The sequence below is a fragment of the Habropoda laboriosa genome, unplaced genomic scaffold, assembly GCF_001263275.1.
Source record: "Habropoda laboriosa isolate 0110345459 unplaced genomic scaffold, ASM126327v1 scaffold2, whole genome shotgun sequence".
NCBI classification, from domain to species: domain Eukaryota; kingdom Metazoa; phylum Arthropoda; class Insecta; order Hymenoptera; family Apidae; genus Habropoda; species Habropoda laboriosa.
This window is the reverse complement of record NW_017100190.1, coordinates 5,401,267-5,419,177: the sequence shown is the minus strand read 5'-3', so window position 1 is coordinate 5,419,177 and position 17,911 is coordinate 5,401,267. Positions and strand designations below refer to the sequence as shown.

The window sequence follows — 17,911 nt, the reverse complement described above, 5'->3', positions numbered from 1 at the left end:
ATACTTCTGTTCACAATTTTGTAGGTTAATTTTCAATATGGCGGAATAGTGCAGTAGATTTTAGCTCGATTCATAAAGGTAAATTTTCTTTTGTTAAAAATAAACGATAAATAATAAAAATAAAATTTGAAGAAAGATAATTGATAATTTCAATTTTTCATAATTTAAATGTAAGAAGTGTCGTTACGATTCCTCTGCGTCGCAGATTTCTCGAGATTTTTCCGTCACCGAAATAGTCCTTTGACAAGAGAGAAATTGGCCTTTTCGATGGAGAAACGCAGGTGACAATGTTTAAACGAGGCGCATCAAGAGCGCATCGTTTGATGTCGCGTTCCTCCGCGAGCTCTCTTTTCATGTTTCAAATATATCGCCTTTGAGATTTCGTCGCTTTCCTTTCGCCGCGAAACAACTCCGCAAACAGCTAATCTCGAATTTGCCCCCGGGGATTACACCGTGACATTTCGCCAAAGATCAAGCTGTCGTTTTAAAATCCACTATTTACGCGTTTCCCGGATCTAGACGGGGTAACCGCGAACGGTTTAGTCTAGCTCGTCAAAATTTACGTCAAACGCCGATAAACATTTCCGGAAACTGCCCGGGAGTTAAAGGTCTCTCTTTGTCGCCCGTTACCTAATCTCCTTAACAGACGTCCTTTCATCTCGCCAACGTTCAATCTCTCCGCGAAACGTTTATTAAATGTTATTTTCAACTTCCATAAATTAAGATTAGCTCGAAGAACGGAAGATACACTGGGTGTCTCGTTTGTAGAGGAACGTATAAATTGTTGGGCGTGGAAATGAATTCTTCTCGACTTTTGGGTGGAATCGAAGAACGAAAACAGATGAACAATACAAATAATTTTTATTATCGTCGGATGACTTTTTGCCAATTTTTGAACGGCTTGAGAATACCATCGCGATAGGAACTCGGTGGTTTTCAAGCTATTATGCGAATACAGTCGGAGAGAATTCATTTCTATATTTAATATTTCCTCTGCTATTAAAAGTTAAGGAGAAATGACTAAGAGAAGTTTATATGTTTTGAAGATTTGCATTTGGAGATGATAAAAAATAGCTCCAAGATTATCTCGAAGATCATTTCTAGATCATCCAAATTTTTTTCAGTATCCTCTTTCGGTGATACCTTTTGTGATACTTGTAAACAGTGAAATAATTCGATACAGCGAAAAAAAGTAATTTCAAAGTATTAAATCATCCCATAAGTTCGTGTCGAAGACGAAAAATTAACGAAAATCCAAGGAAATTCGACGACATAACGATCTTACAAAAAAAAAAAAATAGGAAAAACTTGTGAAATGAGAAGGCGCTTACGCCTTTCTTCCATCAAATTCAAAGATTCCTTGAAAATATTGCTCTAAATGATAAAATTCGACACGAACTCACGAGACGACCTAATGACCACTAAAAATCACAAAAAAGTAGAGGCATAAAATTTTCTCGACGTCGTCGTGGGAAGCTTCTTGTATTTCCGGTCCAGGTGACGTGTCACGTTATAATTCAAGCTCGCGTTTACGATCGCGGATTCCCGTGGATAATGGATCGGCGAAAAGATCAGTGGCGCTTTTATCATATCGAGCCTAATGCGATCCCCACCCTCCTTCACCTCCTCTCCCGAGCAAAAGGAGATCTCCCGAGCCATTCTCAGCGCGCACATAAATTTTTCCAGCCGGTAAAAGGATATTCCCGTGTCGCTGCTCCGTTTCTTCCCATCGTTCTGATCCCTCCCTTTTTTACAGAGAGAGAGAGAGAGACAGTATTTTTGGCCCGCCTTAACGATACACAAATTCCCCTGGACCGGCTACGATCCCATCAGTATGGAAATTACCCCTGTGGATCTGGTCTTGGGTTAAATTGAAATTCCGCTTCGAAAGTCGGCCGGTAATATCGCGACTATCGCGCGACGCTACGGAGAAATTTATCGCTGCTCGTGGCTAGACGTGGCCTTAAGAGTGTTCCTTCCATTCACGAGGAGAAATACGGCGATATGTTTTATGACACCTCGATCTAGGAATATCTAACATTTCTAACGCAAGCTTTTTCATTGGAATTTTATTACTCGCCGCTAGAATGCGCCAAGTTTATGGGATTGTGGTGTATCGATCGTCAGGTGAAAAGTGGAGTTGACCCATTGTATGATTTGTTTGGGTAGTTCCCCTAGCACCGGACACTTAACGATTTCTTAAATAAATCTCTCTACCTGTGCACACGCGACTGAAACGCGTAGAAAACTTATTTTTATTCCTTTTGTCTCCTCTAGGAGATACGCAGAATAACGGCTCGGTAGCGTTTCAATTATGTAAGAAATCGGTGATTGTTTGGACGAAGTTTGTTCAAATTAACGCAGAAGTATAGTTAGGGCCACGATGTAGCGAGGTCGTAAATTAAACTCTCAAGAATCGGCATCGATTGATGTTGCGGCACTCAAGGCCGTGTGTTGCAGTCTGTTTGAGGGTTCCAACAATAAACGAATGGTAGCATATGATTTGGTACTTCAAGTAGAAAATGGTATTTCATTTACAAATGGAAAATATGTTAATATTAAAGCTACACAATCCTTTTGCATTTTCTATCTGTATATAACACGAGCAGGTAAATGAAGATGTTAAAGACCTCAATAAGACCTTTACTTGTAACCGTACTTCCAAAAGCGGCTTCCCCCAGAGGGAGAAACCCTAATTTGTCCTAGCTGCATGCAGTTTTCAGTAAATATATTAGAATCAGTTTGACTTTCGCTGGATACAAGAATTCTTCGTACGGTCCTGACAATATGGTTTCAAGTACTTATCTGCTCGTATTTCTGTCAATTTCGGGGTCCCGGCAGCTAAAACATGTTTACTTTGACGCCTAACCGATTTTACGACCTCGCTATATCGTGGCCCCGACTATATGTAATATTTTTCTATGGTATTGTAAATAATGAAAAACCCATTAACGCCTAGTATCCCCTTTCGACGACACTTTCATTTCGATTCTCCGTGATACTCGCAAATAACGCAACACAAAAAGTACCTAATCTACAGATTTCGAAGAAACTATCTCCAGCGTTTCCTCGTGTATTATAAAACTCCACGTTATTCCAGTGGCAAGTGTCATCCGGTTTCTAACTCGTCAACACGAGCCATTTCTCAGATCTTCGTCTTTATTTGTAACACATCGCTTCTGCAGGTCCGATGAAGAACTCGGGAGGAACTCAACAGTGTTCTCTGGTGTAGCGGTAATAAACCTGCTAGTGTCGCAGCAGACATCCTATGTTTACGGGGGAAATAATAATTTTTTACCGAGTAACATGCGGCGGAATAGTGCGTCAAGAGTTTTTGCCACGTTCGCGGGTATGTGTGACGTGGAGGGAAAAATCGATTAAGACACACCGTCGAAGCCAGCCTTTGGACCTCGTCGTCCATTAAGTCGTACACATTCTTACAAGTTTTACGGTGTCGGGCAGCCTGCCTTTATGGCATCGATTTGTTTGCCAACCTATATGTCACGTCTCATCGTAAAGAATCCAACGACGATCATGGGGGAGGGAAGAAGAGTTACGTTACGATCATCCCGCGGATACCGTGTGTCGTTTAACTCGAGATGGCCCATACTCGCGGAATTATTCTTCGATCCTAGCTCGGACATTTATCCATTCCACTGTGCTTTGCGAAACGGGACAACAATTTCTGGACGTCGTTCGAGACACGTATATTTCGACTGTGGCTCCCAATGTGAATCTCGTATGGAAAATTGTGGTACCGGAAGTGTTTGGTGCACTTCTGGTGAACTAATTGAGAGGGCTAGTGTTGGATTATTACTAATAATAATGCGTCAGCCAGTAAGCAAAAATGAATTGTGTTATATATATACGAGAAACACTGCTAGTGAAAATAACATAATAGACCAGATGTCATCGGACCCATAGCCCTGTAACTGTTTATACCTAAGTGACCTGGGTAAAAGGCTGAGGCAGTCCTGGTCCATTTTTCTCAAGTGGACAACAGACTTTCCGTCGTACCCTTACGAGTTTTCTCATTTTCACTTTGACTGCGATTTTCTAAGCGTAAAGACGTCCTTCCGCGCCAAAGAAATAAAACAGCGAACGCTATTCATTCAACCCATTAATCCAATAGCTAGTTTCAATCAGCTGGGGCTAATTTAATTTTTATAACGCGGCGGGGAGGAGTGAATGTTTGGTGCTTTGGTTGAATTAACGTGTCTTTGAGTGTGTGTAGAGTTTGCTGGGTGTGAGAAATTGGGAAATATAGCGTCCTGCTTTTTCGGCTATCTTGTGAAATATGTGGACTTGGAGGAGATGTAGACTTTGGCGATTGGTGGAATTGAGAGGAGGGAAAAATTAGGAACGGACGATTGGGCGACAGAGAAATTTGTGGAAAAAGAAAAGTGATAGAGACATGTATCGCAGAAGAAAAGTAGAAAATTAGGTGTAGGCACTTGTTTATGGCTCGGCCTGCGCCTCGCGACGAGGGACACGGACAACTCTCGGCTGTTTGTGATTCGGTCGCCTCGGACACAGTCCGTTTTCGTGTGTCGCCAGCGTTGGTGCGGGAAAGGGTTTGAAAATAAACCATTTCTCTTGTCCGTTACTTTAGACTACCTCCTACATAGGAATAGAGAAACTTGTGGAAATAGAAGAGCGACGAATTAGGAACAAACGATTGGGCGACAGAGAAATTTGTCAAAGAAGAAAAGCGGAAGCTGCAAATGTTTACATACTAAAGGGATGCTGAGGAACCCAGGAAAAAGGAGAATGACGATGAAGATTAGTCAGATGAATGCGTGACGATTTCTGACAAAACGACGATGATTCCAATGATGAATATTTCCCGAAAGTTAATTTCTTCTATTGCGTTACAGCACAGTATACCTACTGCGACTCGTCTATGCGACCGAACACGATAAACGGCATATACTTTGTATTAAACAGCACGGCTCATTTGCCTTTTGCACAAGTTTTAATGCGATCGTCGTTACACTGAAACGTGAGTTTGATCTTTATAGCCGGGTGCGTTGTTTGTCTTTACAACTTCTCCAATGTTCAGCCTGATGAAGTTTCGCCAGCGAGTTCACGTGGAATGTGTTCGTGAAAAGAACTTTTAAGTACCGCCGTCATATCTAGTGTAACTTTCTTTTTCTTACGAATTAACGTTACATCCATCCTCATCCTGCGAGAACATTTTTCGTTCGATTAAGCGTCGTCGAATTAAAAGAGAAAAATAAACGAAGATGAGAAGATTTTTCACTCGATTTTTCGAAGTGTCTGCAACGTCGAAAAGAAAAAAGGGAGGCGAGAAACTAGAAAAAAAGGCGCAGAGTAAAGAGAATACGGTTGATCAGACGAGTGTAATTCCCCCCTGGGTTGAAAAGCAACAGAATTCGTAGGTGGAGTAGGGTGGAAATTGGTCGAGGAGCGTCGTTAACATCGAGCACGACCTACCTTCCAATTTCCCGTTGTTGACGAGCAGCGAATTGTTCGACTTCCTGGACGAGTTCCGCGACATTTGGCTGTGACTGGGGCTGCTGTCTGTGCTCTTCTTCTCGATCACGTCGTGGCAGCTGTACGAGGTGTGCTGTATCGTCAATATAGGATGGACGCTTCCTTGAAGCCGCCGGTCAGAGCACAACAGAGGATATTGCCGTGTGAGCGATCGGATGACCGAATAGGACGACGGAGCTTTCTGATTTATCGCGGCTCGATTCTCGATTTACTGGCAGAGAGCAACGTCTAATGGACGCGCTCGCGGGGGTTCATCGTGTTCCTGACCGCTTTTGTCCCCGATACCGATCAATCAGACACATACAGCCAGATGTATACTGACATAACGCTCGATATAGGTGTGTGTGTTTGTTTGTGTGTGTGTATGCGCGAGTTGAATTTCCCGAAACACCCCATATTTGCTGGACGAGCGAGCAGAGTTACCATTATTGTGGATAATGTCGCGTTAAATATTGGCCCATTCGTGATTGGAATCGTACGATCTCGCCAACGAAGGTTTCGGTTTTCAATCAGCTCGTGGTTCTTGGGTATTTCAGTGGGAACGATAATTACACCACCCCCGTGTGTTTTCTCTGGTTTCTCTTGGGTAGCTTAGAGAGACTTTGTTAACGGCTGATATAGTGACTATGGGGAAGAAACGTTCTCCATCGAAACGCTCTTTCTTTAGACAAGCTGGAGCTAATTCCCAAAAGTTAGTACAAAATTCAGAATAAAGCTTCATCTGAAGCTTCATTCTTGATATACTGATAACGAGGAAGAAGTATTCTACGCTCTGTCTTTATGTAGGATGCGACTGAAAGTATTGTACAAACAGGCAGGGGATAATTCCTTATGCAAAAATTAGTAAAAAATTAAAAATCAAAGTTTCTCTTTTCAAGATTAGTTTTTGATGTGCCGATAAGGGAGAAGAAGTATTCTACGCTCTGTCTTTATACAGGATGCGACTGAAAGTATTGTGCAAGTGGCCAGGAGCTAATTTCTTACGCGAAAATTAGTAAAAAATTCAGAATCAAATTTTTGACGTACACTACCGGCCAAAAATTTGGAATCACTTGTCAATTTACCCCAATATTGAATCCGTTGCTATAAAAAATTCGTGAAAAATTTCTTAAAATTTTTTTTTCAATGCACAGTGATTCTAAACATTTGGCCGGTAGTGTATGTACCGACGACGTGAGAGGAACACTCTACGCTCTATCTTCGTACAGAGTGCGACTTTTATACAGGAGCTGATTCCTTAGGCGAAAATTAGTAAAAAGTTTACAATCAAATTTATTCTTCTGAAGTTCAGTTTTCGATATACCGAAAATGGAGATGAAACATTCTACTCTCTATCTTTACCGCAGTGAAATTTCACAGAAGTGTAATATTACGTATTTCCGTGGAAAATACGCACACGTTAATTCTCCCTTTATACGCTAGACACGTGAAGAAACTCGCAGAAGGGTAATCAAAGAGGAGCGACGTCATTTTTCGGAATTGTGCACACACAGAAAGAGCCGTACACTATCGATTGTTGCTTCTTCCCGCGGCGCCCCCATTTTACTCTTCCTTTGTCTACGCTCGAATTTCACAAAGAAGCTAACGGACGGGATAAACTTATTTTAACGAACCACTGCACAACGAAATTGTTCGTTTCCTACTGGCAGTTCTCTTCTTTTTCGTTCGTTTCCCCCAAGCCTCGATTACCATTCACCACCGATCGCCACGGAATAATAGGATCTTTTTTTCGATACACACCGTGTTGTTGCAGAGATGAGAATTGACTGCTCCGATGACTCGTGACCAGATAAAATTACCAAATGAAACTGGCAATCATTCGACCTATTTCTCACGAAAGATCGATTCTTTTCTGGTATCTTACTGATTTGCACCTTTTATTCGTGGATGACGATGAAGGAAGCGTTAGATCTTATGGATCATTTAGTGTTAGAGTGTGTATGAGGTGAATGATAGGTAATTAATTATTCTTCTGCCAGTAATATCGTTAATCGGAACGTTTGTGGATTCGTCAGGTTGTAGGATCAAAATGGAATTCATTTATGAGTCGATTAATCATTGTGTTTTGTTACAAAGTAGAAAGCCTTCTTAACTTTTAGAAATTAATGTTACATATTTATTCCATTTCGAGGACTTAAAAAATTTCACAACTTACTTTTCGTATTATCTTTCTAACATCTCGTATAACTTTTCGTCTAAAATAACACCGAAGCGTACTCTCGGCGTGTTAATTGCTTAACGTGACAAGGAAAACAGTTATCCGGTGTAAATATTTCGGTCGTTTTCTCCATCCTCCCCGTTAGAGGAAGTTAATATTGCGTAATGTCGCTGTTAGCTCCGCGTCGCCGTTGGGAGATGATTCTGCGCGTTTACGTGCACGTATATTGCGTTTACACTGTAAATACCTTTATCAAAGACCTAAATTTATCGTCGAAGGACAATCTAAATAGAACTTTCCTTCGTCAACGTTGCAAGGATTAAACCGGCTACAAGTAATTAAAAGCAATAATACAAGCTTTCTATCTGTTTGTTGCAAAATTAAAAGAAAAAAGAAGCAAAAAACGAACAGGTTCGAATTCGAACATCGATGAAAATTTGGACAATTACACGATCGACGTAATTTTCAACGCCGATGAAAAGAAAATGTGTGGAGTGGATGTTGGTTAAAAGGAGAAATAGAATTATAACTACCAGTTCGTGCTTTGCTCGAGGCTTCGCTCTCCGTTCTATGGTGTCCCAAAGCTTGGAGCTTCTCTGTCAGACCGTGAATTTTGTCCGCCAAGGAAGAACCATGCCCCTCTGTCGACGTTCCACCTGGTAAACCTGTGCTATTCACGTTGCTGCTAGACGTTGTGTGAGATGTAATCGCTGCACAGGCGGTTGTCGACGATATCACGGCCATTTCCTGATGCAGAAATTCGTATTCTTCGTGTTAGACGTGGTTAACGTTGGCAGAGGTACCATGTAATTTTACTGTAACGCTGTTTTCTCGCGGTTTTCCTTACTTTGACGGTAATTTAATTCGCAAAGTTGAGTGTAAATTGGGCGAATTTTAATTTACCTTCTAATTTATATTTGAGAAATTTCCGAGGTTCCAGAGCTACAAATATTTTATTACTTGGACGATAATTGAATTCGCAAATTTAGGTGAAAATTGGGCGAATTTTAATTCAGTTTTTAATTTATATTTGGGAAATTTCAGAGGTTCCAGAGCTACAAATATTTTATTACTTGGACGATAATTGAATTCGCAAATTTAGGTGAACATTGGGTTAATTTTAACGTAATGTTCAATTTACATTTGAGAAATTTAAAAGGTTCGATTGCTACAAATATTTTCAGCGCGCAGCAGTCCGCTCTCTATTCCTTTGTCCCGAATACTTTCCACGTAAGACCGAAAGCGGAAATCGATAGAATAGAGAGCACTTTTTCCAATTGAACAATGTTTCGCGAAAAGCCCGCGAAAAAATCGTACCTTAAAAGCTTTCCCATCGACTCCGCGCGGCACCTTCTTGACGAACGAGAGAAAAAGGTGCCTGCAAAGTTCATCAGGTGCCGCCACCTCGAGATAGGTGTCCAGAAATTTACGAAATCCCTCGTAATCGATGTCCTGAAACCAGACAATTATCGTTCTTAATTACACAACACGTGTAAGAGTATGGTCGAGTGAATGTAGGGACTCGCGCTAGTTTATGACCAGCAGACCGAGAGGTCCCAACGCCTTGACAACCCCACGCGCTAAGGGCTGGGTCAGGTAAGGACCCAGCCACGTGCTCGCGCGACGCGGACCTTGTTGGGTAGAAACCCCCAACTTGCGCCAGGGTTTCCCGGAGGCAAGAGAGGGGCATCAAGGCTCGTGTATAAGGACGCGTTAAGAGAATGGTAGGAGGATTGTATTAGAACGAAATAGGAGGCGCGTAGTTGACAAGGTCGAGAAGTCAACGACAGACGGAGAATCTTGACAGATATTATTCAGACCAAAAGCCCTTACACGCGTGTTTCGATCTTCGTTCTCATTCCCGGTGCCCACTCGTCAACATTCAATAGACATTGACACGTCATAAAACCTTTCGCATCTCCCTGACCGCCTAAAGTCCCGTTACGCGCGGGCTACCCTTGGGCCTCACTCCCCCGCCATCGCGACATACCACCACCCTGCCAACTTGGAAATTCCAGGGTGGGCGGCATGCTCGCGGGCCAGGGAGGACCGTCCAAGAGGGTAGACCCGTCCTCGTTGGCGGAAACCACCACCTTGTACCCGTACACCCATTTATAAATAAGCGCACCAACGCGACCGAAAGACAGATCAAAAGGGGAAAATAGACAAGTAGCACGTAACGAACACACACCACCTAAAATTGTCACTCTTCAACATAAAGCCTTTGTCTTATAACATATTAAAGTACGTGCAAACTCTAAGTCACCAAGATCCTAGATCCACCATCCTGCGCCACCACTCTCGAGCATACCGCTCGTTCGAAACGCACAACGCAACATTCTCAGTTTAAAATCGTTCAGAAAATTCCGCGAATAATAACAAACATATTTGTCACATCGATGCAATTGTAATTGGCGATAGGTTGCGAGTAAGCTGTGCGTTTCATCGATACGATTTCAACGGAGAAATCGATTTCGAACGGACGATCAACAACCGAGGATATCCTCCGATAAATACAGCGTAAGTTGATTATTTATGGCAACCTATTTGGAAACTGCGAGCCGTTTATTGCGCAACCGGATCGATGGTACTTAATTTAATCAGTCATCATCCCTGGAGCCTTGCTCTCCGAGCTTATTGCTTCAGATTTACAATTTACAAGTCACGCTCGTAATAATAAACCCTCGATTGTATCGCGGCAAATTGTATAATTCGAGGGATACATCGTCATGTCGTTCGAGATGGTACGATACGATGTAATTAAGTAACTCGGTGTTTCTTTACGTTTCAGTGCAGCTTAACTGGTGATTAGAGTTGGTATGATAAAATCGCGAACCTCGTTTGTTACACCAACCTCGTCTTCATGGCATTTATACTTATTAAATCTGCTTTATCGATTTATCGTGGAATAAGGGATTGTCAATCTCACGAGAAATCGAGCTCTTTTTTTTTTTTCTTCATTCAAAGATAAGAATTTCTTTATTTTAAATAAGGAAAGTTAAATTTCGTTCATTTATCGAGGAACAAAGATTTATCAATCTCGCGAGAAATCGATTTATCTTTTTTTCTCTATTCAAAGATATAAATTTCTCGAAAGAATGTCTTTATTTTAAATAAGGAAAGTTAAATTTCGTTCATTTATCGAGGAACAAAGATTTATCAATCTCGCGAGAAATCGATTTATCTTTTTTTCTCTATTCAAAGATACAAATTTTTTCACCTTCCTTTCTTCGTTCAAAGATATAAATTTCTCAGTAGAATTTCCTTACTTCAAATAACAAAGTTAAATTTCATTCTCTTACCATGAAACAAAAGCTTCATCGATAACAATGCACCCTTTCGCTCACAAATATTTATCCTTTACTTACTTCTCTTTCCTTCTTCCAACGTACAAATTTTTCAAAAGAATTACGCTTCCTTAAATCGAACAAGCAACCGCTTACTCAACTGAAAAAACACCATGAACAAATATCGCAAGGGATTGTAAACATCGTCTTAACCAATTCCATCATCCCTCTAAACCCAATACACTCGGAAACGTAAGACGGATATATTAGCTCGATAATAGCAACGACCATCTTGCAATCAGGAATGCTGAATGGTTTGCACGGTCCCTGGCCGAACTAGATCAGCAGCTATTGTACACGGATTACGCGGTGATCTAAATCTTGTTAACGCGTAAGCTTCCCGCCGCACAAAAGCATCACGATGTTCACAGGAACCAAAATCAGATTCTATACTCCTCCGAACAACGTTTCGTGTCCTTTAAGCTACCCGAAGAAAACGATCATACATCCTCCAAGGTAGAGAAGATCGTATTAAAATCACACCGTTCGTACGTGATTAAAATTACAACGTCGATCGCGCTAAAAACTCCGTCGCTGTAACGCAATCGTTTCCGGTCGGAGGAAGACTTTGAACGTCGATAGAGCTCGTTTAGACACGAGATCGAAATTAAATTTCAGTTTCAGGGGGAGAGGCTCAGGTGAAAGTTGCTCGAGCACCTGTTTAACCCAAGTAATTGCTTTAATTGGTTCGATATTTCCAGGGTGCCCGGCGTACCTGTTGATCAAAAGCGCGGAACGTTGTATAATAGTCAGCCGTGAAGAAAGGCTTCGATCAGCTGTAGGGTGAAAAAAGGGATTCGCTCTTTAAAAGATAGAAAGTATCGAGATGGGAGAGGAGAGACTTGAACGTGATTGGAAAATAATTGCGTTTCAGTTAAGATTAATTATATTCAAACGCGCGCATATGTGTGTGTACGTTAATAGCGTCACGCTGTTGTTTCGTTTCAGATAAATGGTAATATCTCTTTGATTTCATATATTTTCGAATATCGCACAACGCACAAACATTTCATTATTCGATCCTCCTACTCTCTCCTTCCTCCACGTTATCGTCAGATAAATGGTAATATCTCTTTGATTTCATATATTTTCGAATATCGCACAACGCACAAACATTCATTATTCGATCCTCCTACTCTCTCCTTCCTCCACGTTATCGATAATTAATTGACTTTTTCGCTGGTAACTTTTCGCTTTATCACACAAACATATATATATGTATACACAGGTGCGTATACTGCTCGAATATATTTAACACAATCGATAATGACAGGCGCCTTGGAGCAAATTCGCGCGAAATTAATTAGCATTCATTAGTTGTCGGTTCATGAATACCAATTAAAACCATCCTGGGTGTTCGGTTTAGCTGTGGGTTAATGAAGCCTCTCGAATAATGCGTTTTGCAATATTAGAGGCGATTAATTATCCCGGCCCTTTTCTGCCACGTCATCTTTGTCATCCGGATATTCCACGTGAAAAATTCGGCAAATTTTATTCCTCGTTTATTTCACGCGTAACATCGAGCTGGTGGCAGAAAAAGGACACCTCTCGTGTAATTGTAGAATAGTAAGAGTTACCTTACTTTTATTTTCAAGTGTTTCATATTTTTATTTAATACCTACAGTGTGTCGATTCCCTAATTGGTCAGTAGATCCATTATAATCCTTGCCTCTCGACTTAGGATCACTTCCAGCTACATCCTTTCTATTTACAGTATTCTGCAGCTATCTTACCTTGCTAGCCTTAACTTCTATTAAATTATATTAATTAGCTTTATTATATTAATTATCCTATATCGATTATCTTCATAAAATACGATCTTACACCTACGTATTCATCTATCCTTATCACATTCTAAATTCACCATTGCACCTCTTCTTTGCTCTAGCTCTCTTCCATTTCTCTTCTGGCACGAGCATAAGAATTACCTTACTTTAATTTCCAAGCGTGTCATATTTATATTTGATCGTGCGATTGTCGAATAGTAAGAATTACCATACTCCAATTTCCAAGTGTTCTATATTTACATTTTACACCCAAAGTGTGTCGATTCCCCAACCAATCACCGAGAATTTTTCACATTCACAAAAATACAACTTTCTCTACTTTATCGAACGAGACACCCGGTAGGTATATTCGTTCGAAACAACAATCGATTGACACAATCAACGATTGTAAGAGCGGCGCCACAATTCAGGGCGGGCGTTCCAGCAAAAAGGTGGGCCGTCGATCGTCTAAGTCGTCGTCGCCGCCTTCTAATTGCTCGGCAAGTTAATGAGGAAACAAGCCGGCTGCGAGTCGCTAACGACCAACCCAGTTTCGCGTTTTATTTGAGTAGACCCGGTTCGAGAACGACATTTATCGATGTTCCTCCGCGCCAAGGACGGAGGGCGTTGCCTTTTACCTTTTCTCCTTTTTTTCTCTCTCCTTTTTTCGCCCACCATTCCCTCGCCCCGCTCGAACACGAGCGAGCCACGGACGATAAAGCTTTAGGACCGCGAGAGGCCTTTCGGGTTACAAAGCGAAAAGGGCACAGTTGCTTGGTCGCGAGCCACCGATAGCTCGAACAAGCTCATCCTGGATCGCAGGATTAACTGGAAAGAAGCAATTCCAACTTTATTACCAGCGAGAGACGAAGTCGAAACGCGTGCCACCACCGTCTGTTACTCGTTCGAGCAACGAACCTCGCGTAAAAATCGTCCTTCCTCCGTCAAGTACACATTTCATTCGAGCCTCCGATTCTTCGACGTTCCGCTGCTTTGTACACCTACTGTCGTTTCGCACGTTTTCAGGGTTTACGATCGACCGATTGTTTACTTCGAGGGAATCGCGATTGAAGGAAGTTCGATCTGCCGTGAGAATATTCGCAGATTTATTTTGTTCCTTTTCTAAGGGAGTATTAGTAGGGAGAGATTTCGTTTTCGATGGAAGGATGTGTGAAAGGTAAAGGACAGTTCGATGGAAGTGAATGAAATTTATCGACGACCTGTGATATCGAACATGAGCCGGTTATTGGCTCTTTTTGTTAACGTTAGTCTGTGTGAATATTGATGGTGTAGTAGGAATTCATATTGCAACTAGTTTTTGCATAATGTTAGTTTTAACGGCGACACTGATACGTACAAAAATATCGAAAAGTGAAATAATGCGTGCGCTTATATAAAAAAATTTCATCCGAAAATTGTTTCGCTATTCTCACGGAAAAAACTACATCCCACTCGGTACACCCACACACAATAAACTGTCAAATTCAATTTTTTCCAGAAAGAAAAAAAAAAATGCTCGAAGGAAGAAATTTGACTTTCGCCATATTTCACGACTGCGTACTTACATAAACGGAATAGACATTAAACGCACTCATTATCCCCCGGACTAATCAGCGGAACGATGCAGCCGTCGGTCTGACAAGTGCTCGAATTTACTACTTAACAGTCGACTGCGATGCGCCAGCCGCAATCGTATTTCACTGTAGCCGCTTTCATGACGCAAACAACAACGCGACATCGTCGTGAACGTGGTCGATTACAAACATCTCCCACCTCTATCTCTCTCTCTTTCTCACACACACACAGGCAAGTAAACCGCCGATTCGAGCTGGTCGTAACTTTAACTAACGATTGTGCCAGGGTTTACGAGGAGAGCTGGCTGGTCGCTTGGTCGAGCCAAGTGGCGCACTTTTAGCGACTTCCTCGAACGGCTCGTACGGCTTTAACGAGTCAATAGAATTTTCAGGGGAGAAATGGGAAGAGAATGCTCGAGAAGGAGGAGAGCCTCCGGTTTCCTCCGTCCTCTCTCAGCGAATCCACTCGCCTCTGGCCGCGTACACACCTGTAAAACGTTTAAACCTCGGTCTGGTTACGGTGTAGAAACGCTTGTTACCGACGTTGCTACCGTGTAAAAAAAGGAGCTGCAGTACGTAGGGTGTTTCATTGACCTTGTTAAAGGGAGCTTTTACGAGAACGCTCCCGCGGAAGTTCGTCTTATGAATGAAGAAAGGATTTTTCAGGTTTCTTTTCTTCGAGGAGTAGAAATTGAAATTGTTTTATTGAATTGCTGTTTGGTGACTGTTCGTTCGGTTAATTTTAGCTGGAGCAACTTTTTAAACAGCTTTTGAACCGAGCGATTGTGATGAGTAGATACGTTTTAAGGGAAACGAATCGTATATAGTCAGACGTGGCTGTATTTTGAGGTTTTTCCTTTCGAAGAGTAGAAATTGAAATTTTTTGATGGAATTGGTGGTCGGTGATTGTTCGTCGAGTTAATTTTAGCTGGAGCAACATTTTAAACAGCTTTTGAACTGAGAGATTGCGATGAGTAGACACGTTTTAAGGGAAACGAATCGTATACAGTCAGACGTGGCTGTATTTTGAGGCATTTCTTTTAGAAAAGAAGAAATCGAAATTGGTCGGTGATTGTTCGTCGAACAATTTTTTGAACAACTTTCAAACAGAGCAGTTGTGATAGGGACGTTTTAAGGGAAACGAATCGAATATAGTCAGACGTGGCTGTATCACTTGCTACGATTTTCATACACGTTTCTACTTCCTTAAAAAAATTGCGCCGCGATCATCTCATGTTTTATTTATTTAACGCTGAATTAACGTTGAATTTGTAACTACAACAATCTCCATTGGACTCGATCCAAAGTTCATCAGCAAACCACAGACAGACTGCGCAAGTTTCATCAACGCGATTGCTCGAACCAATCAGTGGAGTCACTCCGTAGAAACAATACGCGTTACCTCGATGTCCTGGGCTCGCACCAATCAAAGGTTTACCTCAAGTATCTCGAACTTTACCCAACACCGACCACCAATCAAGACGATATCGAAACGTTATTCAAATCCTAAAGAACTTATAAAAAAAAAGGAAGAACAGAGGTGCCCGTGATAGGAACTAGAAGAAGCCTACTAATTTCGCTAAAAAGAAGGGAGACGAGAAAGAAGGGGGTAGGTTAATCGTGGAAGTGAGATTCTTTCACGAATTGTGGATCGAGCGTATCACGGCTTATCCCCGATATACGATCATACAAATGTCCCCGAAACTGGGTCACTCTCGTTGGCCGAAGGAATATCCGCATGAATGAGGCAGGACACGGCCATTAAGCTTTGGGAAGAGACAGAGCGTGGGGCTGGTGAAGGGCGAGAGCTCGACGAACGGGGAGAGGGTTTGAAGGGAGATAGAAACGAGGTCGTTCTCAATGGTCACGTAAGGGAGTGTGCTGGTGACGTCAGCGGGCCGATGACATCATCGTGAGGTCGTCATAACCCCGATAAGGCAGTCGGGTATATAGGTCAAAGAGGAGAAAAGGATACGGCCTGTGTGGATCCTGCCGTTAGTGGGGGGTGGATATTTTCAAATGTCACGTTGTCTGTCGTTAAATTGACTCATTGCCACAAAACGACGAAACACTGTTAAAATCTTGCTAACAGAGACTTAGACCTTAGATCTAAAAATCCTTTCAATTCATCTTTATTCGGTTACCATATAAATTTCTACAATTCCCGTTGGACATTTTCATCTCTACATTTCTCACTTTTATCGCGAAGAGAGAAGTTAATACAATAACCGTGTATCGATGTTAAACGAAACTCCTTTCGAGTAGAAACGCTGGAGCACAATTGATCCAGAAAACTTGCTCGAGTATTCTAAAATAAACCCTCCGTGTCGATTTAAATATCCCCGGCGAACTGTACACGCGGCTGATCGATCTGAATTCGACAAAGTCCAGGTGAAAACGAGGCAAGGGTGAATTTTCATTCACGGGCTACAGGTACGATACGTGCCTTAAAGATAACTCAGCACGTGTTTACACGTGTATTATACACGGGGGCCTCGATCATTCGATACGGGGGTGGAGCACAGTGTCAACAATTCAGGTGCCAGGAATAGCTCGATCGTCCATGTACCTGGCTATAAGGAGACCTTAAAGGTTGCCCGCTCCGTAGGTGGGTTGGCTTCAATTAAACCTCTTATGGAGAGAATCCACACCTTGCTCAAACACAATAAGCTTTTCACCCCCTACGAGAGAACGGGACCGGTTTCTAGCTTGTGCTATACGCGTTTCCTTGCTCCAAGGAGCATCCTTTATGCCACAGCCAAAAGTCTGCTCTGGTGTAGGTGTAACACATTTGTAGTCGGCGCACTTTGTATAGGTAACTGGCAAACTGTACCAAGTTCTCCTATTGGAAACGGTACAGAAGCCCAATCTTGCTTTCTTGCGCTTAACTATTAAATTGGACTTTGTGTCGGCACGCTGTGACGTTGCAGATGTGACGATTCTTTCTATTTGGCGTAATCGTGTGTTATAAACGTTGTTCACACACAGTTGCAGGGTAAAAATGAAATATTTTTATTTTTTACAACGGATCGAATAACTTCTACTATTCCTGTGTAACACTTTTCATCCGTTCGTCGTCCGATTTGATCCATTATTCGCGTTATCTCTCTGTCACGTCGGAAAGAGGAACAATTGCAATGCAAACGTTATAACGAGTTGCATTCTGGTCGTTCCAGTTGTTCAGCTAACACTGTGTGTTTCTCGGTGGTACTCTTATCTCGAGGGAATCTTTTTGAGATTCTTTTCTTACGTGAATGTATTTTGGAGAGAAATTGAAGGCATTGGCTTAGGTGTCTCGTTTCCTTAAACTGTTTAATTCGACTCAGGTAACGCGTTATGTACAGTGATTCTTGTTAATATTTGGACACTCTTTGGAACGGTGTAACTTTTTTAAAACTGGACCAAATGACTCGAGTTTTTCTGAGAAGTTAGAAGGATTAGTTTACTAGATGACGTGTAAAAGAATTTTTGAAAAAATTGCAATTGATGGGAATCGCGAAGAAAACTGTAAAGGTCACTTTTTCAATTTTTGTATTGTTTTGAATTTTT

General features: G+C 41.8%; 1 protein-coding gene across 1 annotated transcript in view; it reads right to left on the bottom strand.

Moving 5' to 3' along the window:
• The window catches only part of LOC108580011 (diacylglycerol kinase 1), an 89,462-nt gene that overhangs the window by 10,570 nt on the left and 60,981 nt on the right, over nucleotides 1-17,911 (bottom strand). The window contains exons 3-5 of the mRNA XM_017943661.1: nucleotides 8,993-9,127; nucleotides 8,209-8,422; nucleotides 5,458-5,619 (exon numbers count right to left, since the gene is read on the bottom strand). Of these exons, the coding sequence (XP_017799150.1) occupies nucleotides 5,458-5,619; nucleotides 8,209-8,422; nucleotides 8,993-9,127 (511 nt within the window). The remainder of the gene's footprint in view (nucleotides 1-5,457; nucleotides 5,620-8,208; nucleotides 8,423-8,992; nucleotides 9,128-17,911) is intronic.